The following is a 26,668-nucleotide window of genomic DNA, read 5'->3' on the forward strand; positions in this document are numbered from 1 at the left end:
TGATCTGGGTAACCAATGTGGTTAGACCCACTTTATTATTTTTTTTAAAGATTTATTTATTTATTCCTGAGAGACAGAGACAGAGAGAGAGAAAGAGAAAGAGAGGCAGAGACACAGGCAGAGGGAGGAGCAGGCTCCATGCAGGAAGCTTGATGTGGGACTCAATCCCCAGACCCGGGATCAAGCGCTGAGCCAATGGCTCAGCCACCCAGGCGTCCCAAGACCCATTTTATAGATGACCTTAAGGGCTTGGCTGAAAAGTCTCCTAAGGTAATGGGGAATTAGCATGGTTTTCCACATACAAGGCTCCATTCCCCTTATCCAATTATTAAATCCTGGGAATCCCTCTGAGTTCTATAATAAACCACCTCCACGCTCTTTTCTCTTAGGCCTACAAACCATAGTCTAAACCTCTCTGCTTGCCTTACAATCACCTGTCCTTATTCTAATATTCCACAGCAATCTCAAAATGATTCTGTCATCTTCTCCTGGTCTCTAACCCCTATCCAACACACATGCTGCTCACCTCGCCTACTTCAGAGAAATAGCACCTTGTTCATTCTGCTGCCCAGCAGGAAACCAGGTAAAATTCCTAATTTTTCACTATTCCTCACCTTAAACATCTGAAGTCTTTTTTGTTTTTTAAACTATTTATTTCAAAGAAAGAGTGTGTGAGTGGCGGTGGGGGAGATAAAAAGAATCTTGAGCAGACTCCCTGCTGAACATGGAGCCCAACATGGGGCTCAGTCTCCAACCCTGGGATCACAACCTGAGCCAAAATCAAGACTTGGACACTGGGCAGCCCCAGTGGTGCAGCGATTTAGTGCTGCCTGCAGCCCAGAGCGTGATCCTGGAGACCTTGGATCAAATCCCACGTCAGGCTCTCTGCATGGAGCCTGCTTCTCCCCCTACCTGTGTCTCTGCCTCTCATTCTCTGTGTTTCTATGAAGGAAGAAGGAAGAAGGAAGAAGGAAGAAGGAAAAAGGAAGGAAGGAAGGAAGGAAGGAAGGAAGGAAGGAAGGAAGGAAGGAAGGAAAAGAAAGAAAGAAAAGAAAGAAAGAAAAGAAAGAAAAGAAAGAAAGAAAGAAAAGAAAGAAAGAAAAGAAAGAAAAGAAAGAAAAGAAAGAAAAGAAAGAAAAGAAAGAAAAGAAAGAAAAGAAAGAAAAGAAAGAAAAGAAAGAAAAGAAAGAAAAGAAAGAAAAGAAAGAAAAGAAAGAAAGAAAGAAAGAAAGAAAGAAAGAAAGAAAGAAAGAAAAAGACTTGGACACATCCCCTAAACACCATAAGTCTTGTTGAGTCTACTTTTTTCCCCACACTCCACTGGGAATGCAAATGGGCGTGTACTTCAGATTACTCTAACATTGTACAACTCCAGAAGGCACTGTCCCCTGTTGACTACAACAGGAATATCAGGTCCTAAGAATGGTGCACGGCATACCCTCTCTATCTGATCCTATAGACTACCTTTAATGGATTCCCACTGCCTTGGTTTACCATCCTTGTAATGACCTAGGACTTCCTGCTTGATGTAGGCTCACCTTATGTTTCTAGTCCGCTTCCCACTCTCCCTTTAGAATTATTTCAGTTTTCTGACCAGATACCTTCTTTATATATGTAGCACTTTTATCCCCAACCCTATTCTTTAAAGTCTTGGGTTGAAACGTCACTTCCTCTGGAAAATCTCTTTTGAACTCTAGTTCTAGTTAGTAGGTCTAATAACAATGTTTAATAACACTAATAACAATGCTAAGTCTACTTAGTATTAAAAATTCTAATGCATCTGATCTTAATGTCATGACACTCTGATTTTGATCTTACTTATTCAATGTTTGACTTTGCCTCTGCACTATGAGTTACCTACAAAGAGCTAGGACCTGGGGTGCCTGGTGGCTCAGCAGTTGAGTGTCTGCTTTTGGCTCAGGGTGTGATCCCAGAAGTCCAGGAGAGTCCCACATTGGGCTATCTACATGGAGCCTGCTTCTCCCTCTGCCTATGTCTCTGCCTTTTCTCTGTGTCTCTCATGAACAAATAAATAAAATCTTAAAAAACAAAACAAAAACAAAAAACCAAAGAGCTAGGACCCTATCTTCTGTCTTGTTTACCACTCTATCTCATTTCAGAGTGGTAACCAGCACACAGCAGATGCTTAGTTACCTACTGAATAGAGCTGGGAAACTCAAAATTAGAAAATACACTGTCACCATCCCTAACAGAGCTAAGTACATTTTAAGCATAACCAAAATCCATTTTTTTAAAAAAGCAGAATCCATTTTCTTAAGAAAAGGTTATAGGGGGTACCTGGGTGGCAAAGCTGGTTAAGTGTCTGCCTTCGACTCAGGTCATAATCCCAAGGTCCTGAGATGAAGCCCCATATAAGGCTCCCTACTCAGTGGGGAGCCTGCTTCTTCCTCTCCCTCTGTCTACTCATTCTTTCTCTCTCTCTCAAATAAGTATCTTTTAAAAAATTTTAAAAAGGCTAAAACAGGGAAATAAATGCAACAAGTTTAAAGAGTTCAACCTGTGACAGCTCTTGCACTGAGGAAGAGAGTAGATATATAAACTGGAGGAAGTAGTAGGCTATTTGCTTAGGATAGCGGAACCTGTACATGTTGGAAAGCAAACAGAAGGAGCCAGGAAAGATCAAGATGCAGGGCAGAAAGAAAATACTGTTTGAAAAATACAGTAAAAAAATTAAATTGGCAAAACATGGTGATAAAGAAAACAATTTTATTTTTTTTTAAAGATTTTATTTATTAATTAGAGACACAGCAAATGAGAGAGAGAGAGAGAGAGAGAGAGAGAGAGGCAGAGACAGAAGCAGGTTCCATGCAGGGAGCCCTATGCGGGACTCGATCCCGGGTCTCCAGGATCACACGGGCTGGGCTGAAGGCGGCGCTAAACCGCTGAGCCACCGGGGCTACCCAAGAAAACAATTTTAAAGAAGACAAAAGACAGTAACTTAAAAGGGAAACTCTTTAAGGCTATTATATTGTTCAGCAGAAACTTTTCAAGCCAGAAGTGGCATGATATAGTCAAAGTGCCAAATGGCAAAAATCTGTGGCCAAGAATACTTTAACCGGCAAACATACTATTCAAAATGGGAGATAAAGACTTTCCCATTCAGATCTGGGGAACACAGAGAACTCCCATCAAAATCAAGAAAAGCAGAACCACAGCAAAGCTTACTGCAATTAAACTGGCAAAAATATAGTGATAAAGAAATAAGTTACAGGGGGTGCCTGGCTGGTTCAGTCATTAGAGTTTGTTCATTCTCTATCTGTTTTTTTTTTTTTTTTAAGATTTTATTATTTATTCATCACACACACACACACACACACACACACACACACACACACACAGGGCAGCCCAGGGGGCTCAGCGGGTGAGCATCTGCCTTCAGTCCAGGGCATGATCCTAGAGACCCAGGATCGAGTCCCGTGTCGGGCTCCCTGCATGGAGACTGTTTCTCCCCCTGCCTGTCTCTCTGCCCTTCTCTCTTGTGTCTCATGAATAAATAAAATCTTAAAAAATAAATAAACCACTGAGCCACCCAGGGATCCCCACAATCTCAGGGTTTTGAATTCAAGCCCCACATTCACCATGAAGCCTATTAAAAAAAAAAAAAGACAGGGATCCCTAGGTGGCTCAGCAGTTTAACACCTGCCTTCGGCCCAGGGCGTGATCCTGGAGTCCCACATCAGGCTCCCTGCTTGGCACCTGCTTCTCCCTCTGCCTGTGTCTCTGTGTCTCTCATGAATAAATAAATAAAATCTTAAAAAAATAAAAATAAAAAAGACAAAGGTACAAAGGAAAAGTAAATGAACCTTTTTTCATAGCAATTTCTCTCAAGTAGCAGGAGGGGAAAAAAAAGTTTGCATGAAGTGGGACCTGCTCTTAATGGGTGCTTTTGTCCAATGGCTACAAGCCTGTTAATATATTCTTAAGGTCATCTGCTCAGTAAGGATAGTAAGATTTACCTATTGTATTCAAGAAAAGCTAAGAGGGACTCCTGGGTGGCTCAGTGGTTGAGCATCTGCCAGTGGCTCAGTGGTTGAGCATCTGCCTTTGGCTCAGGGCATGATCCCAGGGTTCTGGGATTGAGTCCCACATCAGGTTCCCTCTGCCTATGTCTCTAACTCTATGTGTCTCTCATGAATAAATTCTTTTTTTTTTTTTTTTGAAGAAAAAGGCTGGGTAGCCCGGGTGGCTCAGCAGTTTAGCGCTATCTTCAGTCCAGGGAGTGATCCTGGAGACCAGGGATTGAGTCCCACGTCAGCCTCCCTGCATGGATGGAGCCTGCTTCTCCCTCTGCCTGTGTCTCTTCCCTGCCCCCTCCCCACCATGTCTCTCATGAATAAATAAATAAAATCTTATATATGTAAAAAAAAAAAAAGGGTAACAAATCTCCAAGTATCTATTATGATAAACTTGCTAGGGAGTGGAGGCTAAAGAAGTAAAAAAACTTTTAAACACAGACATGAAAATCTAGCTGGGCTATAATTAGATAGAGCCAATTAAAACAATCTTGTAGATTTCTCTACACATATTCAGCAGGCAAATATATACTAATGAAGAGGGATTTGTCCAAGAATGAGAGAATTAGGGATTCAAGACTAATTCAGTAAATGTCCATCAGCTTCCCAAGAGATCTGAGCAGGACGGATCTAAGAGAAGATGAGAAACAGCAGGAAGGTCAATTACAAGGAAAATCAAGGGATCCCTGGGTGGCGCAGCGGTTTAGCGCCTGCCTTTGGCCCAGGGCGCGATCCTGGAGACCCTGGATCGAATCCCACGTCGGGCTCCAGGTGCATGGAGCCTGCTTCTCTCTCTGCCTATGTCTCTGCCTCTCTCTCTCTCTCTGTGACTATCATAAATAAATAAAAATTAAAAAAAAAAAAAAAAAAAAAAAAAAAAACAAGGAAAATCAAGAGGTTCAGTAAAAATGAGGGAAGGAAAGCCAACCAGACATATGTAAGGGAGCCTTTCTATTTTAATTTCTATACCGATTTAGGAAATTCCCAAAACTGCTTATCCTGATGACATCAATCAACTTATTAAGACAACACTGGGCATAAAAAACATCTACTTCATGTACTTTTTTTTAAACTTCAGGCTCAGAGTTCATTTTTATTTTTTTAAGATTTTATTTGAGAGAGAGACAGAGTGAGAGAGAGCATGAGTGGGGAGGAGAGGGAGAAACAGGTTTCCCACTGAGCAGGGAGCCCGATGCAGAGCCTGATCCCAGGACCCTGGAAATCATGACCCGAGCTGAAGGAAGACACTTTGACTGAGCCACCCAGGCAACTCTATTTCGTTTACTATTTTAAAACAAACAGAATAATAAACTAACCCATAATTATAAAGAAAGTAAATCTAACCTTGGTAAAAAGTTTAACTGGATCATATCCAGTTGATTTAGCCCATTCCTTAGTGGAAATACGTTTAATGTCACCATCTTCATTAGATGCTCTGGCTCTGGCTTCAGCTTCCATTGGTTCCCCTATAGAATGAACACCATTTTATTCGCAGTTATGGTAAATGTAGAACCAACCTCTCATCTACCTTTGAGGGACAAAGAGTCTTTCATGGAAGTCACCTACACATGACCTTCTGAGTTCAAAGACAAAGGAAAATAATACACTCATGAGCATCTTCTATTTCAGTTTCTGACAGCCACATGTAGAACAGTTCAAAATATGGACCTGTAATCAGATCTGAAAACTCTCTGCTCTATTTACTGCATTTGTAAAATTTCTGCACCTTGTCTTCACCACAAGGACTACTCATGTTTTAATAATCCATTTTAAATACATAATATACTATGTAACATAAAAAAGCAATTATTTTGTTTCTCCTCATGCTATCAAGTTAGCAAAATAAAGGTAGTGCTCACTAAGTAAGATAACATCCCCATCTACTCACAGGAAGCTTCAGGGTCAGCTCTGTCAGGGGATACTTCTTGATCAGCATCTTCTTCCCCAAACAACTGGCTATAAGAGCAATAAATATTTATGTTCAAAAAAAAAATTCTGAAGATTTACTTTTCCTACTTCACCCCAAAACAACTAATTTAGAATATTCCAAATCTTTAGGAGGAATGAAGAATAAACAATTGATAAATTATTTGGGATCCCTGGGTGGCGCAGCGGTTTGGCGCCTGCTTTTGGCCCAGGGCGCGATCCTGGAGACCTGGGATCGAATCCCACGTCGGGCTTCCGGTACATGGAGCCTGCTTCTCCCTCTGCCTAGGTCTCTGCCCCCCCCCCCCTCTCTCTCTCTCTCTCTGTGACTATCATAAATAAAAAAAAAAAAAGATAAATTATATTCCATAAGCTTAAAAGTATTAAAGCAACCTGTTCAGATAGTTTGCATTCTAATTTCAACCATAATACACAGCACGCTAAATTTTAGCACACCTATGTTCATTCCTATCATTTAGGCTCTGCAAATTTCTACATTAAAATATTTGATCAAGACACAGCTTTTACATTCCAAGTTGGAGAACATTCTAATGCCAGAATGGCACTTGTGAAGTATACCTGTAACTAGCTATTAAAAAAACATTATTACACATCTGCTACATGCTGGGCGCTGATCTAGGTCTAAGAATAAAAAGTAAGACTTTTTTTCATGGTAGTATATATCTTTACTACTAAAAGGCCTTAAGAAACAATATATTAAGCAGGAATTCTTTTTTGTTAATCCAGTTATCCTAAAAAGTACTTCATAGCAGTTACAGGGATATAATGTTTCAACCTTCCCTCAAGTACTTGACTTAGAAGAAAGCTTTTTAAAGGTATCCTTTGCAGTTAAAAAGAAGCTCCTGATAGAGTTTACAAGACTTGTTTGTAATGTCCACTTGTTTACCAAAGTCACTGTATCAATTTTCACCTCCCACAAGGCATGTAGGAGTTCCTATCAATTCATTCCCCCCTAGACTTAACATTTTGCTAACCTACGAAGAATAAAATGGTACCTTATAGTTTTACTCTTAGTTTTCACGAAGTTAGTCATGAAGTTAAATACATCTTCATTTGCTTACTGCCTATGTGGGTTTCCCTCTAAGTGAAAATGCCTATATTTTGTCAGGTTGTGTATTTCTTGATTACAGGAATATATTCTAAGATCATAATTTTTGGTTGAATTTGTGTTGCAAATATTTTCTCATATATAGTCTTTTGACAAGTAATATTTAATGGATTCAAATGAATCAATCCTTTCTTTTATGATTATCACTTTTTTGAGTCTTGAGATTGTTTCCTAAAGATTTTCCCCCATATTAGAAAAATAGTGTTTTTCCTTTGACATCTAAATAATCTATCTAGGGCAGCCTGGGTGGGTCAGCAGTTTAGCACTGCCGTCAGCCCAGGTCGTGATCCTGGAGACCCAGGATTGAGTCCCACATTGGGCTCCCTGCATGGAGCCTGCTTCTCCCTCTGCCTGTATCTTTGCCTCTCTGTCTCTCATGAATAAATAAATAAAACCTTTAAAAAAATCTATCTAGACTTAATTTTTATATACTATTTGGATAATTTTTTTTTCTACATTGATAATAAATTGTCCTACCTTTTATTCAATCCCTTCTTTCATCTGGGATCTCTTAATGCACCCCTGGCCAAGAGCTCTGCATTGTCCCTAGGGCTGTGTTTCTATCTCTGTACCAGTAACATACTGTAAGTTACTTTTAGCTTATATTAAAATTTCACATTAGGATGCCTGGGTGACTCAGCGGTTTAGCGCCTGCCTTTGGCCCAGGGGGTGATCCTGCAGTCTTGGGATTGAGTTCAGCAACATGGCCAATTAAATTATTAGTTGGCCAACTCATTATTTCTAATAATTTGTCTATAGATTCTTTGGAGCTTTTCAAACTATATGCAAACAAGTTTTGTTTCTTCTTTCTCAACTCTTACTCCTGAATTTTGTCTTATTGTGCTGGCTAGGAACTTCATTACAACACCAAATCGAAGCAGCAATCTCCTTCACGCTATGATTTCAGAGTTGATTTAAAAATAATGCTTGTATCAAGGTGTGTAGGTGGCTCTGTTGGTTGGGTGTCTGCCTTCAGCTGGGGTCCTCATCTCAAGGTCCTGGGATCAAGTCCTTAGGTTCAGTGGGGGTCTGCTTCTCCCTCTTCCTCCAACTCATGCATGCACTCCCTCAAATGAAAAAAAATCTTTAAAAAAAAAATAACTTAGGGGCCCCTTCGTGGTTCAGTGGTTGAGCATCTGCCTTTGGCTCAGGTCGTGATCCCAGGGTCCTGGGATCCAGTCCTGCATAGGGCTCCCCACAGGGAGCTTCTCCCTCTGCCCCTCTCTCTGTATCTCTCATGGATAAAGAAAATCTTAAAAAAAAATTAAACAGAATGCTTATATTAAGTATATGGATGGCAAACAGTGGAAGTTTCTGCCTGTTGGAGTGGGACTATACAGATAAGCACAGGGAGGAGGCTAGAAGGATCCATGTACTAATGGAGTAGAGCTGGAGACACTAGTATGAATTCACATTTAGCTTAATATAGATAAGGATGGATACTGAAATGTTTATAAATTTGTACACATATACAGATTAGTATAAAACATATTCTTTGCTCTATTAGTTAAAAGAGCCTAAAAGAAATGACACCAATGCATGCCAAACATTCAAATCTTGATTTCTAAAGCCATTCTTTAATAAAAGGAACCAAGGCTCCTTGGAGAAAGGTCTGATTCTACAGCAGGAAATAACATGATGAGCCTGGAACATCTAGTACCAGAAAGCAAGGTATTACTCCCTAAACATCCTCCCCCACATTGATGGCAGTATGTCTAAGAGCACAGACCCAAAATAAAGAATTCCCAGTAGCCAAAGCTGAGCAACAAACATACTACTGGATTTAACCTGAAAAATATATTTAATGTGCATACTGATATAAATGATGAATAAATCAATAAATAGGTGAGAAAAATTTTCCAGGCAGAAGAACTCTATGTAGACACTATGCTCTCAAGAAAACAGAACACAGCTCCCATTCCTTAGGTGTGAGATGCACACAATGACTTCCTTCCGAAGTGTACGATACAATATAGAAAGGGGAGCAGGGCAGCCCAGGTGGCTCAGCAGTTTAGCCCTGCCTTCAGCCCAGAGTGTGATCCTGGAGACCCAGGATCAAGTCCTGCGTTGGGCTCCCTGTATGGAGCCTGCTTCTCCCTCTGCCTGTCTCTGCCTCTCTCTGTGTCTCTCATGGATAAATAAAATCTTAAAAAAAAAGGGGGGGGGGGAGCAGAGTTAACTTTACGGTGGAGAAGCCTGGCAAACACTACCTTAGTTAAATGATCAAGGCCAACATTAAGTTATAAACCACATCAATACTTCAATAATATATTTACTCTTCATATGATGTCATGAAAATGGCAATTTACCTATCTGTATGATTTCCCTTCCAATAGCTCATGACAGTGTTAAGACACACAAAAAAATTTCCCATAGTAAAGCATCTTACAAAATACCTGACTAGCACTCCTCAAAATTATCAGGTCATCAAAAAGGAGGAAAGTCTGAAAAACTATCACAGCCAAAGGAGGCCTAAGGCCTAAAGAGACCTGACCCAACTAATGGTAATGTGGTACCCTGGAACAAAAAAGGGACACTAGGTAAAAACGAAAGATCTCTGAATAAACCATGGACTTCAGTTAATAAAAAAGGATCAATAGTGGTTCATTAATTACTATGTATGTATCATTCTAACACAAGAAACAATGGGGGAACTCTGTACCTCCTCAATTTTGCTGAAAATCTTAAATATCTAAAAAGTAAAATCTGTTAAAAAGAAAAAGTTTACCACTTAAAGTTTGTAAGTATGTTTTTTGTGAAATTTCACTGTTATACATTATATGTGTACTTTTCTGAGTGCATATACATTATACCTCAATCAATAAGGAAATCAGTGAAAAAAAAGAAAAAAAAGAAGAATAAGGAAATCAGTGTTGGTTGTAGGTTTGTAAAGATATCTTTTACCAGGTTGATAAAATTTTAATTCACTAAGAATTTGTCATGAAATGATGTTTGCTAAATTTTGTCAGATGCTTTTTCTACATCTCGATTATATAGTTTCTCTCCCTCTTTTTTTAAAGATTTGTATTCATTCATGAGAGAGAGAGAGAGAGAGAGAGAGGGGCAGAGACATAGGCAGAGGGAGAAGCAGGCTCCATGCAGGGAGCCTAGATGTGGGACTCGATCCTGGGTCTCCAGGATCCAGCCCTGGGCTGACGGCAGTGCTAAACCGCTGAGCCACCCGGGCTGCCCCCTCTTTAATTTCTTAATGAAGTGAACGGCCTTTATTAAACTGTGCTTATATTCTTGGAATAAATACAACCTGGTCATGGCACACCTTTTGTTTTACAAAATTCTAGATTTGTATGCTACTATTTTGTACAAGACTTTTGCATCTACATTTATAAATAAGAATGTCTTGAGGGTATCTGGGTGGCTAAGTCAGTTCAGCATCTAACTCTTGATTTTGTCTCAGAGTCGTGATCTTAGAGTCATGAGACTGAGCCCTATGTCAGGCTCTGAGCTCTGCAGGGAATCTGCTTCTCTCTCTCTCCCCCTTGAGGCCCTCCCCACACTCTTACAAGAATGTGTACACTCTAAAACAAATAAAGCTTAAAAAAAAAAGTCTTAAAATTCTGTTATTCCATAATGACCTTATATGGTTTTGTTATCAAAGACATGACAGTCCTGTAAATGTAAACTAATATTCATTTAAAAAAAATGTCTATGGGACAGTTTACTTAACATTATTTTGATATAGTACTTTCAAGTTCAGTGGAGATCACCAGCAAATTTATGTAAGTTTGGTGCATCACTCAGAATTTAAAACACTGGTTAAATTCCCCTAAGGCATAGTACTATTCAGGCTTTCTATTTCTTTGAGTCAGTTTTTTTCACAGTGAATTTATCCAAGAGTGCCTGAGTAGCAAGCAGTCAGTTAAGGATCTGACTCTCAGTTTTGGTCCAGATGGTAATTTCACAAGTAGTGAGACTGACCCCCTTACTGGGCTCCATGCTCAGCATGGAGTCTGCTTGAGATTTTCTCCCTCTGTCCCTCCTCACTGTGCTTGTTTTTAAATGAATTTATCCAGATCATTAAAAATTTCTGTATACCAGCATGGTCTTTTTATTATCATCCTTTTGTTCTTTACTATTACGTAAATCTGTCCTGAGATTATATTCCTCATTTAGTTATTTCTCTCCTTTCTATGACTGAACTCAAAGAAGTATTTTTCCCCCTTATCTCAATTACCTCCTTCCCACTAATTTCCTTGGAGTTTATCCTTTTTCCAATATAAGTTGGGTCCTTAGCTCATTAAGGTTCATCTTTCTTTATGTGTATATGCCTAGAACTTTTCTATCAACTGCCATATTCAATGCATCCAAGTTTCACACGTATTATTTTCATTATCATTACAAAATATTTTTTTTATTTTTTTTCTTTATTTATGATAGTCACACACACACACACACAGAGAGAGAGAGAGAGAGAGAGAGAGAGAGAGGCAGAGACACAGGCAGAGGGAGAAGCAGGCTCCATGCACCAGGAGCCCGACGTGGGATTCGATCCCGGGTCTCCAGGATCGCACCCTGGGCCAAAGGCAGGCGCCAAACCGCTGCGCCACCCAGGGATCCCTACAAAATATTTTTAATTTCCACAATCCCACTTAAAAAAAAAAAGATTTTACTTATTTGAAAGAGTGAGCACAAGGAAGTGGGGGTGGAGGGTCGGGGGGGGGGGGAGGGAGAGAGAGAGAGAGAGAGAAGCAGGCTCCCCACTAACAGGGCCCTGGGACCACTAACAGGGCCCTGGGACACGCCCCAAGCTAAAGGTAGATGCTTAACTGACTGAGCCACCCAGGCACTCCCCTGTGATCTTTTTTTAACCAATAAGTTGCTGCTGTTTTTATAATTCCAAATACACAAATTTGTATTCCTTTAGTTACATGCCTGTCTCCAATATCAGGCTTCCTAAATAGTCTATGGTATGTTAACAGGCATGGATACAATGTTGGCTGAATTTAGCGCAAGAGATATCAAAAGAAGGCTACTGAAGTGTCTCTTTGCCATATTTAAAAGAATATTCCTCCTAAGTACAATCTCTCCAAAATATTTAAATAAAAATGACCCCATTTCCCATCGACAATACTGAAAATATGCCCAGAAATAGACTCTTACTTGAACAAATACTTTGCCCAAACGATGCAATGAATAGGTTCTGATGGTGTGTTACGAATTGTACAGCCAGGAAAAGTTCTCTGGGTAGGTTTGGGATGACATTCATAACACTCAGTTACACCCTGCAAAGTCAGGATATGAGAAAGTCATTTATCCCACACTGGTGGTTTCTCAACATTATAAAGTAATATAATAAACATTCATTCATCTACTCTAACTGGATTTTATATTTATACTATTTGAAAGCGTATTTTAAAATATCAGTGACTCCAAAATCCTTCCTTTACAGAGGAGAAACTGTAAGAAATGTGAATTGAATGAATCACAGTCACAGCTAAATCTAAGCCAGGATTCCTGACTCCTGGTCCAGTAAGCACCACTCACAAGCTTAAAAAAAAAAAAAAAAAAAAAAAAAAAAAACCCCAAAAAAACAAACAAAAAAAACCCAACTGCACCTGAATATCAATATGAAGTTTCCCTTAATCACACTAAACAAAAGAAAAACTACTAAAAGACAAATAACAGCTTTCTTTCTTTCTTTCTTTTTTTTTTACAAATAACAGTTTTCTAACCAATTCTCTCTCAAAGGTGTGAACCTCAGTTATTTAAATATTATTCATAGCCTTACCTTATAATCTCCTAAAAATTAAGAAAGCTAAAAATAATTATTCATTTCAAGAACCACCTATGTATACAGAAAAATCCTAGATTACCACCAAATAAAATCTTCATTTTGTTGAGCTAGGGTTACATTTTAATTTGCAATGTAAGGAATCTTTGGAACAAGTCTATGGCACCTAAGACAATTTTTCAAAACCATAAATGAATATTCCTCATTTCAGCAATTCTCAATCTCAGTCTTAATACATACTAGTACCTTAGGATCATGTTAATGAGCAATGTCTTTCTAATACTGGTTAAAGAACCAAAACCTGGAAATGTAGCAGCAAATCCAGGACTTTCTCCATAGTACCATTTCTAGTATCTTTCACAGTAACTTTCTTGGGGGCAGCAGCCATACGACAAGCAGCCATCCGTCAAATCACAGTGGAAAAGAGAACTACTGCTGAACTTATGAACAGACTCTGAAGGACTCTAGTGATTTAAGTAAATTTAATACACACTGATATTTACAATAGTCTTTGTAAAAGGATACTAAATAAGCTTCTAATAGTGGTATTTACCAGCTAAAAGGAAAGAAACAGAGCCACAATTTTCAATATGGGTAAATTGCCAAGTAAGGACAAAAGCAGCAAATTTTAAGGAATGTAATCCAAGTTTTGGTTTCAAAACCTGCAAAATTATTCCTCATATGTAACTATGTTTAATTTCCTAAAAGAACTAAGAGGAAAAAGAGGACAACGTTGAATTTTGTAAAACTCCATTGTAAGTCTACAAGTATTCATTTGCTCTATTATTCTCTGTTTGAAATATTTCAGAAATACACCAAAAATTTTCAAAGTACTCTTCAAAGATCTACTGAGTCCAGACTTCAGATAAAAAGTAATTTTGCAGAAGACTGTTTTATCATGTCAACTACAGCATGACATGCAGTCTCATAGCTACAAAGAATTTGTAAATGTAATTTTATTAAGCTTACCAGTCTAATAATTTTAATATATAAGGTACAGAAGCAAAATAGCACCAAGCTAAAAAATCCCTGCCCTATATTCTTTTCATTACTTTTATAGTATCTATGTTTTATCACAGCACAAAAATCCCTGTTTCTTGGATGCTGACCAGCCCATATCATATAAATTCAAAGTTTACTTCTTCCCTCCCCCTTAAGGTCCAAAAAAATTATTTGGGAAGTAAAAAAAACTTACTTTACCTTTTTGATGGTAGTTACTTGCCCAAGGTAACCAGCAGTTCCACTCTCAATAAGAGGAACATCAGCTGCCAGGCACATCCTATTAACATGGTTGCGAGCAGCTGGAAGAAAAATACTAGTTAGCAGTGTTTTTGTTTTTAAAGAGTTTATTTATTTACTCATGAAAGTCAGAGAGACAGACGCAGACACAGGCAGACAGAGAAGCAGGCTCCTCACAGGGAGCCCAATGCCCAATCCCGATCCCGGGACTCTGGGATCACGCCCTGAACCAAAGGCAAACACTCAATCGCTGAGCCACCCAGGCATCCCTAGTTAGCAGTAATTTACGGGGGAAAAAAAAAATAATTACCTTTAGTTAGGCTAACATTTACCCGAACTATTGTTTTTTTTTTTATTTCAATGCAATTTTCTTATAGCTATGACCAGAGTAAATAAAACTGCTACATTTAAGAGACATTCACTAGCAAAATTTCAAACATAATTTATAGCACAAATTTACTCCACTGGAAAGTACCCCTATAAATAATTTTTAAATCCCAAAGTGTCGCCTTTTTCTTCTATTGCTGTGCCTACTCTATTAATCTTAGCTAAAGCATTGTTTCAGTGTGTTTTGAGTTCTTACTATTATTCTAAAAAAATTCGTAGGTAACATATAGAAGTGAATGGAGAATATAGAACATCAACTTGGAACTATTAAGGCAGTTTAAGGCCAAGGGGAATAAAAAGGAATCTAGTTAAAAGTCATTCTGGGAGGTGTGGGTGGCTCAGTCAGTTGAGTACCACACTCTTGGTTTTGGCTCAGGTCACAATCTCAGGGTCTTGGTATCTGGCCTGTGTGTCAGCTCCACGCTCAGGGTTCTCCTTGCTCAGGGTCAGCTTGAGATTCTCTCTGCCACTGCTCCCACTCACTTACTCTCTCAAGTAAATAAACAAAACTTAAAAAAAAAAAAAAAAAAAAAGGTAACAGACCCTTCCTCATGCTACTTTGTGTTTATTCTTTGGTATTTCTGGCTCAAAATTGTTACAAATCACTCCACAGATGTTTCCCATGCAGAACAATGCCTGGCTATAAAACACTTGATTTTAAGAAACATCACCCACTATTTGTGAAAAGCTTATATGGTCTAATAATGTGTACGTCTAAACAGAATCCAGTCTGTTATCCTGGCACACCAGCTGTACCTAAAATAATTCAAGATCCATGGCATCTACAAGAACTTTGACATCCTGTTGCCTCAATCTCAAAACAGTGGTTTTACAGCCCTGATTGTACTTTAGAATTATGTGGGAATCTTGGGAAAAAAAGATGTTCAGGCCCCATTCAGAGACTGACTTAACTGGTTTTGAGATGAGATGTAGGCACTGATATTTCTTAGATCGCCATGTAAATGAAGGAAGTCACACTGCTTAAGTGATGGGATACTCTGAAACAAGCACACACCCACATACCATATGTAGTCACCCTCTTTAGTGATTTTAACAACTTCTATATTCACACCTTTTGGTAGAACAAGCAGAGTAAATGATAGCTAAATTCCTGCCTGAAACCAGTTCTAGTTAAAATTACAATCAACTGGTAAATTTTAAAGCTAACCTTACTTCCCTCTACATGAAACTCATTAGGAAATACTTTAAACGCTACAAGTGGAAACAGCCTTGTTTTGGAGGAAGGGAAATACTTAGAAATTAAATGTATTAAAATAATCTCACCTCTGTTATCTAAAGCATTCATAACCAATATAAATTGTCGAAAAAATTCCACATTATAGTCAGGGCTACAAAATAAAACAAAACAAAACAATGTCACTAAAACAACTGGCCTTACACCTGATCTTCACAGAATACAGTATCCTAAAAAGCATATTAAAATAACAGTGCAAAAATAATTGATACTAGGGGTATAATAGGTTGGACTTTTTCCAAACACCATAGGAGACTTCAAAGAAATAATTTCCCCTTACTCCCTGTGACTAGGCATCCTTTCTGGCCAGCAATCTAGGGCCTAAGAGCAGGATCTTAAACTGGCAGAAAGATGGCATGACTTCACCAGTCCCACCAGGCCTTCGCCAGGCAGCCTGGGAACATATAAAGAACACATTCCCAGGATCTGCCTGGCCTCTGACTTCACCTCACATGGTTAGGATCAGGCAGGGTTCAGGCCTCTAGGGTCCCTGCTTTTAGCAGCACTGGGAAAGCAACACAAGGCAAAGGGGTTACAGAGCTACAGGAAGGTTTGCAGAGCAAACATCCAGAGAATAAAAGAGAAACTGGAGATACAAATTTCCTGAGAAAGTAAAAGACTCTAATTGCAGACCTCAAACAAGAAGTTATTATTTTTAATACCACTTACTTGTAAGCTAGACAACAACTATAAAGGACAATTCAGACCCAGGGTTCCTTTGTCCCAACACTTCCAAAATTATGTATTTACTCTATCTTTACTGAGATCAGAGCGTATTTATATATGGCCCCCATCACAATTTCTAGTGTTATACTACAGACGTCATAGTCCAAACAAATTATTTTGGGAAGGAATCGTTTAAACTGAAAAAGACCACAGATGCAATCAATCAGAATGAGAGCGATATATTTAGAAGTCTGAATTATCACATATAAGGATTTTTTCATAGTCTAGTGTATCTTTATTTAAAACAAAAACATAAGGCCCTGTGTTTCAGTAACTTATTTAAAATATTAAAATATTTTGTCTCTAACTCATTTAAATCCGTTATATAAACTATTTATAAAAACTCTACTTATTATGTGGGTACAGGCTATGACATTTTATCTAGAAAAATAATTTATGTTTTTATTTAAATCCCAATTAGTTAACATACAGTATATTATTTAGTGACTCAACACTTACATACAACACAACACTTGGTGCTCATCACAGTGCCCTCCTTAATCCCCATCACTTATTTAATCCATCCCCATCCACCTCCCCTGATAACCAGCAGTTTGTTCTCTATAATTAGGATAGAAAAATCATTTTTAAAAGCAGAAGGACTTCAAACTCCTGGATCAAGTTAACAAAAATACCTTATACTTTCAAAGTTTAATTCACAAAACAACAGTTTTGCAACATAATAATTAGAACATACTTCATGATGCTGTCATGATAGGCTATGATATTAGCTTTCGGGTAAAACTGCAGTACACTTTCTTTGGCAACCTGGAAAAACAAACAACACTAAATTACTAATTTACTCAATTGCTACAATTCTCTGTATTTCAAGTTTATTTATGGATGACAAACTGTTTCACCTTACATATCTTATTTATATTAAAAACTAAAGAAATGTAAAAATGTGAATTTCAATGATTAAAATATGATATATATTTATAAAATAAAAGGAGAGCTGGCTCCTTCCCTTATACACATCTACATGAAGAGCAAGCATCAACAAGAATATAAAATGCAGTAACTAAGTGTCATTTATTCATTCAAAAACATTTACTATCTTCTTTGTGCCAGCATCTGTATGAAGCACTTAGTAAACCAAAGTAACGTTAATTAGTGTAGATAAACAGAACTATGAACTATGATAAATGATACAGAGAAAAAGGAGAAGCTGTAGGGCGCCTGGCTGGCTCAGTCCGCAGAGCGGGCTACTCTTGATCTCGGGGTTTTGAGTTCCGGCCCCACGTTGTGCAGAGATTACTTAAATAAATAAAAATATCTTAAAAAAAAAAAAAAAGTAGAAATTGTATAAGAGGAAGGTCTGACTTAGTCTAGAAGGTTTATTTGGAGTGTATCTCTAGAGAAGGAAGCCAAATTTTGGAAACCAAAAAAGAGAACAGAGTGGGAGTTTGCCAAAAGGGTTGGGAGAAAAGCAAAGTAAAAATATGTTTTTTAAGACCCTGATTCAAGATGGAACATTCAAGGCACTAAGGAAAAGCCAAGGTGGCTAGAACCTCAGGGAAGGCTTTTTCTACAAGAGACAGGAGCAGAGGCTGTCGCTTCTCTTGCCCCCAAATACAGGAGCAGTCAACCTCTAGGAAACACTGGAACAAAGCTCACCCTAAGCAAACAATGAGAAATCTAAATATGAAGGGAATACCATTTACAGGACCAGGTAGAGCACATCTATTTCCTCAACACCCTACAACAGGAGGATGTAGTCTTTAGTACTTTATTCCACACCTTTTTACTCTTCACAATCTCTGAAGTAAGAAGAGGCAGCTTCCCCCAATTCTCCCTCCTACTGAAGAGTCCCAATTAACTTGATACCATAAAGAGAAGATACACCGAAGTGCACAAATATTAATGAATAAAGACAAAAAGTATAAGAAAAATAAAGTTACCTGGGCCTTTGATCTTCCAACATGTTTCTTTTGAAACAAAAATTGCCTGTTGAGGTTGCTGACATCGATAGTATCCAGATCAATCTACAAGTGCATAAACTCCAGATAAATCACAAATTTTCTAGTATGTTTGAGCAATACCACTATCTTCAGCATTCATAACCCAAACTCTTGCTCTTTGTCACATCAGCAGAGAAAATGCTTTTCACTTTCAACCAGTAATACTAAAATTGTCAAACTGATAAAAATAATTTAACGCATAAAAAAAGAAAAAAAAAAAAAAAAAGGACGCGGGACTTATTTTAAAAAAAAAAGTCGACAGCAGCCCGGGTGGCTCTGCGGTTTAGCGCCGTCTTCGGCCCAGGGCTTGATCCCGGGTGCTGGGATCGAGTCCCACGTCGGGCTCCCTGCATGGAGCCTATTTTTCCCTCTGACTGTGTCTCTGCCTCTGTGTTTCTCATGAATAAATAAATAAAATCTTAAAAAAATAAAAATAAATAAAAAAAAGTCAGGATTTAATTTCAGAGACATTTTTCTCAGAAATATTTTAGAAAGGATGCATTTTTTTGTTTGTTTGTTTAATCATCCTGGCAAGTATGTTTGGAAATTCCTTACATGGCATAAAATTATGTGTCTATTGAAAATAAATATATAACTCATTTATCTATCAATCTAATTAATTACTATCAAACCCAATATATTAATCTGACTTGTTTATCTTAAATGATACTTGGCAGATTTACTGAATTTTTGCTGCTTTAGTTCAAGTCTTCATTCACACACAACTCCATTTATTATAATCATTACCTAAGGGCTGCGAAAGAAAATGTCTACACAAGGTTAAAGAAGTAGTGTCACCTTTTAACTATTACTAACTGCTACTTAAAAATAAACATAACGGGGGATTCGTGGGTGGCTCAGCGGTTGAGCGCCTCCCTTCCGCCCAGGGCCTGATCCTGGAGACCTGGGATCAAATCCCATATTGGGCTCCCTGCATGGAGCCTGCTTCTCCCTCTGCCTGTGTCTCTGCCTCTCTCTCTCATGAATAAATAAACAAACATAATGGAAGAAAACGACTAAAGACTTCATTCCACTCCAAACTTATATAGAGTAACCAAAACGTTATCATGAAACATTTTAACAGTTTAGGTTATAATTTCTGAAAAAAAAAAAAATCACTATATAACCACCTAAACATTTTCTACCTGCACTTTCCACGTTTATTACAAAAATTAAATCAAATTAAAAAAAAAAAGAAATCAGCGTTTCTTTTTCAGGCGCCCAGTCTACTGTCCTATTACAAAACGGTTCTTTTTAAACGTGTAGCAGCAGTTACCAGCTCAGGGCACAAATCCCATCTGGATCTGAGGTCCAGAACCGGATGGGAAGGCAGGCTACCCTTCTAACAGCCAAAGGAAAAATGTGTAAATTCTCCAGCCGGGGCTCCCCCTCCCCAAATCATTTCTTAGTTCAGTCTGCCACTTCTATTTTTTTTCCCCATTCCGTATTTCCACTACACCTTCAAGACGACTTAAACTCACATCCAGCCTCCTCGTTAACACCTCCAATTTCTTAAAAAAAAAAAAAAAAAAAAAGTTTACATTTAATAGTATTTAAGATTACAGTCACTGGACAGGAGTGCCAAGAGTCACAATCCTCCCCAACGTCTTGGGGGGATGTTTAGGGCTATCTACGGAGATAACAGGGACAGTCACGCGGATTATACCCACAGCAGAGGAGCGCCGGTCCCAAAACAGTCCTGCCACTAAGTTACTAAAAAAAAAAAAAAAATGCTCCTAGAGCTCACTTTTCTTCTTCTTCTTTTTTTTTTTAAAAAGCGGCGGGGGGGTGGGGGATGAAAATGGCGTTTGCAACCTTACGGGGGCAGCGAAGAGAAGATGCGTTAAGGCAAGTTAACCGCTCAGAACTGCGTGGGGCTCGGGACGAGCGCTCAGCAGCCAGCGGCTCCCGTGACCGCCGACACCAACGGTCACGACCCCCACGACACGCGCACCGTCGCCTCCCGCGGGAGCCGGGCAGCGAGGCCGCTCCCCCAGCCCAGCGCCGCCGCTGCCCCCGGGGGGAGGGGGAGGGGGCGCCCGGAGGACCCCGGCCCGCGGCCTCCCGGCGTCCCGCGCGGCCCCGCGGGCGGCCACGACCCCGGGGCCTGCAGGCCCGCCGCCGCCCCGCCGCCCGCCCCCCGCGCCCCGGCCCCCCGCAGGCCCGCCCGCCATTCAGCCCGCGCGCACGCCGGGCCCTCACCAGGTCGATGTGAGAGAAGCCGGTGAGCACGAGGTTCTTGAGGAGCTCGCAGCCGATGCCGCCCGCGCCCACCACCAGCACCCGGCCCCCGGCCACGGCCTCGGCCAGCTCCCGGGGCAGCCCCCGCGACAGTGCCATGGCGGGACGACCACGAGCCGCGGCGGAGGCGGAGGCGGAGGCGCGAGAACTGAGCGGCGGCCGGAAGCAGGTGGGGGAAGGGCGGCCCGACTTCCGTTCCTGCGCGCTGCGGCCGCCGTTGGCGCCGAGCGGGCGACGCCCGGGCCGCGCGGGGAGCCCCGGCCGCGTGCAGGATGGGCTCTGCGCGAAGCCCCGCTCGCGGCCGCGTCGGACCCCGGCCTGGTGGTGGTGGTCGCCGACGCGCCAGGAGCCGCTTCCGGCTTTGGGAACCCCAGCGGCCGGCTTTGTGAGCCTGGGGGGTTTGCACTCCCAGCCGAGGCTTCCGTGCGCGTTTGAAAATAGATGCCGCTGTATGTAAAGAGTTCTTGCAAATTAACAAGAGAGCAGATGTCACCTCCCCCCCCCCCCCCACAACGAATACAGGCCAGGGATGTGAACAGGCACTCGCAAAGGAAATGCATATGACCAATAAACATTACAATGTGTAATCAAAGAATTGTAAAACCGTGCTTAAGTCCTTTTCACCTGTGAATCCAGCAAAAGAAAAAGTGTGGCATTCCGTGTGGTCAAAGGATAGGAAAACAAGCACTCCCGTAGCTATAGGTGAGGATTCTTTTTTTTTTTTTTTTTTAAGATTTTTATTTATTTATCCATGAGAGTGTACACAGGCAGAAGGAGAAGCAGGCTCCATGCAGGGAGCCGGAGGTGGGACTCGATCCCGGGTCTCCAGGATCATGCCCCGGGCTGAAGGCAGCACCATACCACTGAGCCACCCAGGTTGCCCATAGATAAGGATTCTAAAGCAAAGCTTTCCTAGAGGGTGTTAAAATATAAACTGAGGCATATTTTTTAAATGTGTTTATTGGAGCAAACCTCGATTCCAATTGAGCACCATTCAATCTAGGAGACAGAAAAGAGCTCTGAGGAGCGGAACAAAAACTTTCATGGCTGCAAGGGGGAAGGAGCAAGGAAGTCCTACAAGTATGGGGTCTGTTACTGCAAGGTTACTTTCCTTCTATCAGGTAATTACCTAACTTTTAAAATTTTTTAAAATATTTTTTTATTTATTTGTGATAGTCACACAGAGAGAGAGAGACAGAGACACAGGCAGAGGGAGAAGCAGGCTCCATGCACCGGGAGCCCGACGTGGGATTCGATCCCGGGTCTCCAGGATCACACCCTGGGCCAAAGGCAGGCACCAAACCACTGCGCCACCCAGGAATCCCCAAAACTTTTAAATATATATTTATTTACGTAATCTCTACACACAATGTGGGGCTCAAACTCAACAACCCTGAGACCAAGAGTCACGCAATCTTCTGACTGAGGCAGCCAGGCGTCCCTGATCAGGCGATTCCTGATTGACTGGTTTAAGATTCCATTTCTGGGAGAGCCTGAAACTGTAATTAAGTCTGCTTGGTGATGTGAGACTTAGCCTAACCAACCCAATTTTGGGCTTGTCTTTTTTTTTTTTTTTTTTTTAAATAAAAGTAATTTGGAAATATTCAAAAATCATCACAACATAATGCAATATAATGTTAAAAGATACAAAACTTTATATGATTAAATTTTGTAAAAACAAAAATATATTAAAAAGCAGTTAGAAAGTCAGTTAACATTTTTCTGTATCTGTGTGTGGTTGAATTGTGGATAATTTTATTTCTTCTGTAGGCTTTTTTGTATTTCCAGATGCTCATGCTCCTCAAAGAAAATGTTACTTCTAAAATTAAAAAAAAAAAATTATCCCAAATACTAAAGAGAAAGATAATTATGTAATGTGATAGAGGTACCTGTAAAAAAGAAAAGGCTAAAAATGGAGTCACTTGTGCTAAGCCCCAAACGAGCAAACCAAGAGATAATACCTAACCTAATTGCAATTTTGGCCTTTCCTAGGAGTGGAATTTTAAACCAATCAGACTGGAAATTCCCCATCAGCACTAGTGATTTCATCTGGCTGATAAGACCCTCATAGGAAGGTTAGGTAACTTCCTGTCCCACCATCCTTCTGCTTATCAACACTTCTATTTTGAACAACTCAGAACTTTCTACTTGCTAGATGGGATGCTGTCAGACTCATGAATCATTGACTAAAGCCAGTTAGATCTTTACACTCAGTTGAACTTTGTTTTTTTAACATGCTAAATATTGCTACAACAGCAATCTCACAATACGTAAATGTATGAAGTTAACACATTGCACACTGTATGTACACTTACACAATGTTATATATATAAAATATATTCAGTAAGAAAAAATTATTGGAAAAGGTAAAGAGAAAACAGGAAAATGCTTTTAGACTTCTGTGGTCTTTCTCATCAGCTGCATGGCTCACCACCCACATGCCAAGTTGGTCTGGTCCTTGCAGGAGTGCAGGAAGTGCACGGGAGGCACCCCTCCAAGTGGGCTGCCGATGTTGCTTCCCTACACAGGGTTAGCTTTTACAAAGACCCCATCGTGGCAGTTAAATCTAAAGAAGACCCTTCCCAGGATGCTGATCTTACTTATCCCTCTAGACACTCAGTGAATGGGAACCACCTTTCCTTGGCTTCTCTGCCTCACTTCTCTTCCCCTAGGCCAGGCTGGGCAGTTACCTAATTTTGAGGGCTTTTTCTTTCTCTTTGTGGATTTGTGTGTGTGAGTATAAAGTGTAAAATGCTTGCATGCCTTAACAAATTCAAATAGGATGCAAGTGCTGGAAGTGAAAGCTCGAAAGGCCCACCCATGCCTAATCCCACTCCTCAGGGCTCTTGATGGCCTTTGTCTTTTTTTTTTAAGTAATCACTACACCTTGTGTGGGGTTCAAACTCAACCCCCAGATGAGATAAAGACTCACATACTCTTCTGGCTGAGCCACCCAGGTGCATACCCCCCCACACACACACCTTTCTTGATCTATGTCTCCTAAGTAAAAACATGCAGTTTTTCATTCATTCATTCATTCATTCATTCATTCATTCATGCATTCAATTCCTTTGGTTTTATTTAAGTAATCTCTATACCCAACGTGGGGCTAGAACTCAAGAGCTCTTCTGACTGAGCCAGGCAGGCACCCCCACAGTTTTACATTTGAATGGGTTCATGTTGGACTTACTTTCTCATTATCTTCTTTCCCTGACAATATTTAACAATGCTACCCTTGTTTGCTATGTGTTGCCTGATAACTTCTTGTGACCGGTCTGTGCACCCCACATCTCTCTTTTGTCTTTAGCTGAAGGTGGTATGTGACGTAATAGCTTGGGCCATTTTGAGAAGGTACTTGGTTTTGCTGGATATCTCCCATCTATATAGGAGGTATACATATACTTCTCTTTTTCTTCTTTTTTTTTTTTTATTTTTTTTATTTTTTTTTTATTTTTTAAACCTTTTTTTTTTTTTTAATTTTTTATTTATTTATGATAGTCACACACAGAGAGAGAGAGAGAGAGAGAAGCAGAGACATAGGCAGAGGGAGAAGCAGGCTCCATGCACTGGGAGCCTGATGTGGGATTCGATCCCGGGTCTCCAGGATCGTGCCCTGGGCCAAAGGCAGGCGCCAAACCGCTGCGCCACCCAGGGATCCCTTCTCTTTTTCTTCTGTCAATCTGTCTTTTCTTACAGATTCTCAGTAAGTACCTAGAAGGGTAAAGAGAAAATTATTCCTCTTCTCCTTTGTGCTGAAAGCCTCACTGCCAGCAAGTTCAGTTTGAACCCAGCCAGCCACTTTCCTCCAGGTGCCCTGGGAGGCAGGACCAGGTGGCGTTCCCACCAGTCACACACTGCCCAGGAGAACCCCACGTCATGATAATCTGGACCTAATGTGTTATTTGCCAGAAGTAGCAATTCAAATTGTTTATACCAGTTTCCTCATCTCTGCAGGCAAATAGCAAGTCTGTATACAGTCGGTGGGCATGTCTTCATACCGCTGTCAAAGTAGCAGAATGGAGGAGTTGACATAAAAACTAAAAGGAGAAAGGAGACTGGAAAAGTGAACATCTGAAAGGAGGGATAATAATCAGAATAGAGAAAGGACTCCTTTGCTGTGAAGCTGCAGGGGAAGAAGGTAGGACAGGGTGAGGGTGGGGAGGACGCCAGTCGGATCTAAACAGTAAGTGTCACAGGGTAGGAGCCTTAAGAAACTGGGGAGAGTTGCGTGATTTGATCAGCATACAGGGACTGCAACAGAGCGCAGTGGGAAGAGGCTGACAGCTGCCCCTGGCTCTTCAGCTGCTCTCCCTCCTACAAAGCCCACTAGGCTGCCTGTGCAGGGAACACCTGACCTCTGGGCTGGAGAGGAGCCACGCTTGGAGCAGTCACTGTGGAGAAAAGCAACTGACCCTGGGAGGAGAGCCCAGCTCACAGCCAGAAGGTTCTAAATCTTGCTGTAGCCGCAGCACAGGTGCCATACAGCAAAAAGGACAGCACTTAAACAGTTAATAATCTGTGGGTCAAAATGAAGGAAAAATACACAAATCCAGACATAAAAATTTGTTTTAATTTATATAAATAAAAGGAAACGCTCTACTTAAATAATGATTCATCTGGGTCTTCTTGTATAATACAAAGTTCTTCCATGGGAGTCTGATGATTTTGAGGCCAGCAACTCTTCTCACATGTGTAAATTAGAATTGTTCCAAATTCTACAGAAAGACCTGAAAGATACAACATATTCAGGAGTCTAGCAGAGAAAGTGTTAGGAGATATAATCAATATTTGAAGGTTTCCTTAGTGGAAAGAGCCCAGAGTCTGGAGTAAGACTACCTGAGTTAAAATCCCAGCTCCACCACCCGACCAAGGGACTTCACTGCTCTGTGATAATGACTTTATCATGGTAAGATTACTGTGAGGAGGATTAAATAAACTAGCACAGGTAAGATACTTAGAACAGAGCCTGACATATCTTAAGTGCTCATTATAAAACAAAGAGTTTAAGCAATGAGAAGATAATAGAAGGAAGGAGAAAGATGATGTAATATCAAGGTAGCTCGTGTTGCTACAGGAGTGATTTTACCTGATAAGCTGAAAAAATAATTAGGAAAAGCAAAACCAGTGCTCACTAACTTTTGGTCACACTCTTTCCCACAGTAATGGGGACCACTGATGATGAAAAGCAGAATTAACAGGAAAATATACTTTTAAGTCTTTATTACAACTGTCTAGGATACTGGAAATCATTTAAAAATATATCATGGGGTGGCAGAGGCTGCCTGGTGGCTCAGTTGGTTGAGCATCTGACTTGACATCAACTCAGGTCTTGATTTCAGGGTGGTGAGTTCAAACCCCCTGTTGGGCTTGATGCTGGGGGTGGAGCCTACTTAAAAAAAATTGAGGGGGTGCCTGATGGCTCTCAGTCGGTTAAGTGTTCATCTCTTGATCTTGGCCCAGGTCATGAACTCAGGGTCCTAAGATTGAGCCCTGCATTGGGCTCCGTGCTCAGTGTGGAATCTGCTTGAGATTCTCTCCCTCTCCCACTGCCCCTTCCCCTGCTCTCTCTCAAATAAATAAAATCCTTTAAAAAAAATGTCATGGGGCTCTTGGCTGGCTCAGTCAGTAAATTTAGCATATGACTCTTGATCTCAGGATTGTGAGTTTGTGATCCACATTGGGTAGAGAAATTAAACAAATACACTTTAAATGAATGAATGAATAAATGAATAAATGCCACACTAATAGAACACAACACTATCTTCAAGAAAGTGCGCGTGCATGTGCGCAGGCACGCACGCGCGCGCGCACACACACACACACACACACAATCCTAAGAGCTGAGAAGAATAACACCAAGAAAACAGGATCAACAAGAACTCCTACTGATACCAGAATAGGAAAACTAGAGTCAATAGGAGGAGTTGGACAACAGGTTTGGAGCAACAAAGGAAAAAACACCTTGAAAGGAAAATGCAGGCAGGTATAATGGAAAAAAAAAGCATCAAAAACAGAAGCAAC

At 40.4% G+C, this 26,668-nt stretch overlaps 2 protein-coding genes across 12 annotated transcripts in view; both read right to left on the reverse strand.

Moving 5' to 3' along the window:
• Positions 1 to 20,789, reverse strand: part of UBA2 (ubiquitin like modifier activating enzyme 2) — a 40,601-nt gene extending 19,812 nt beyond the window's left edge. The window contains exons 1-8 of one of the 7 annotated variants that reach the window (XM_077855545.1): positions 20,609 to 20,789; positions 18,347 to 18,430; positions 17,143 to 17,213; positions 15,749 to 15,813; positions 14,039 to 14,139; positions 12,208 to 12,329; positions 5,923 to 5,990; positions 5,379 to 5,500 (exon numbers count right to left, since the gene is read on the reverse strand). In XM_077855545.1, the coding sequence (XP_077711671.1) occupies positions 5,379 to 5,500; positions 5,923 to 5,990; positions 12,208 to 12,329; positions 14,039 to 14,139; positions 15,749 to 15,813; positions 17,143 to 17,213; positions 18,347 to 18,430; positions 20,609 to 20,746 (771 nt within the window). In that variant the 5' untranslated portion in view covers positions 20,747 to 20,789. The other 6 variants (XM_077855577.1, XM_077855565.1, XM_077855568.1 and 3 more) reach the window with 6 other exon arrangements.
• A 4,406-nt stretch (positions 20,790 to 25,195) lies between these two features.
• The window catches only part of PDCD2L (programmed cell death 2 like), a 29,566-nt gene continuing 28,093 nt past the window's right edge, over positions 25,196 to 26,668 (reverse strand). For all 5 annotated transcript variants that reach the window (XR_013355985.1, XR_013355986.1, XM_077855622.1 and 2 more), the window contains one exon: positions 25,196 to 25,374. Coding sequence is in view for 2 of the 5 variants with exons in the window: in XM_077855622.1 (XP_077711748.1) it covers positions 25,244 to 25,374 (131 nt within the window). In the remaining 3 variants the exon portion in view is untranslated. The remainder of the gene's footprint in view (positions 25,375 to 26,668) is intronic.

This window comes from Canis aureus, chromosome 1, assembly GCF_053574225.1.
Source record: "Canis aureus isolate CA01 chromosome 1, VMU_Caureus_v.1.0, whole genome shotgun sequence".
Classification (NCBI taxonomy): Eukaryota; Metazoa; Chordata; class Mammalia; order Carnivora; family Canidae; genus Canis; species Canis aureus.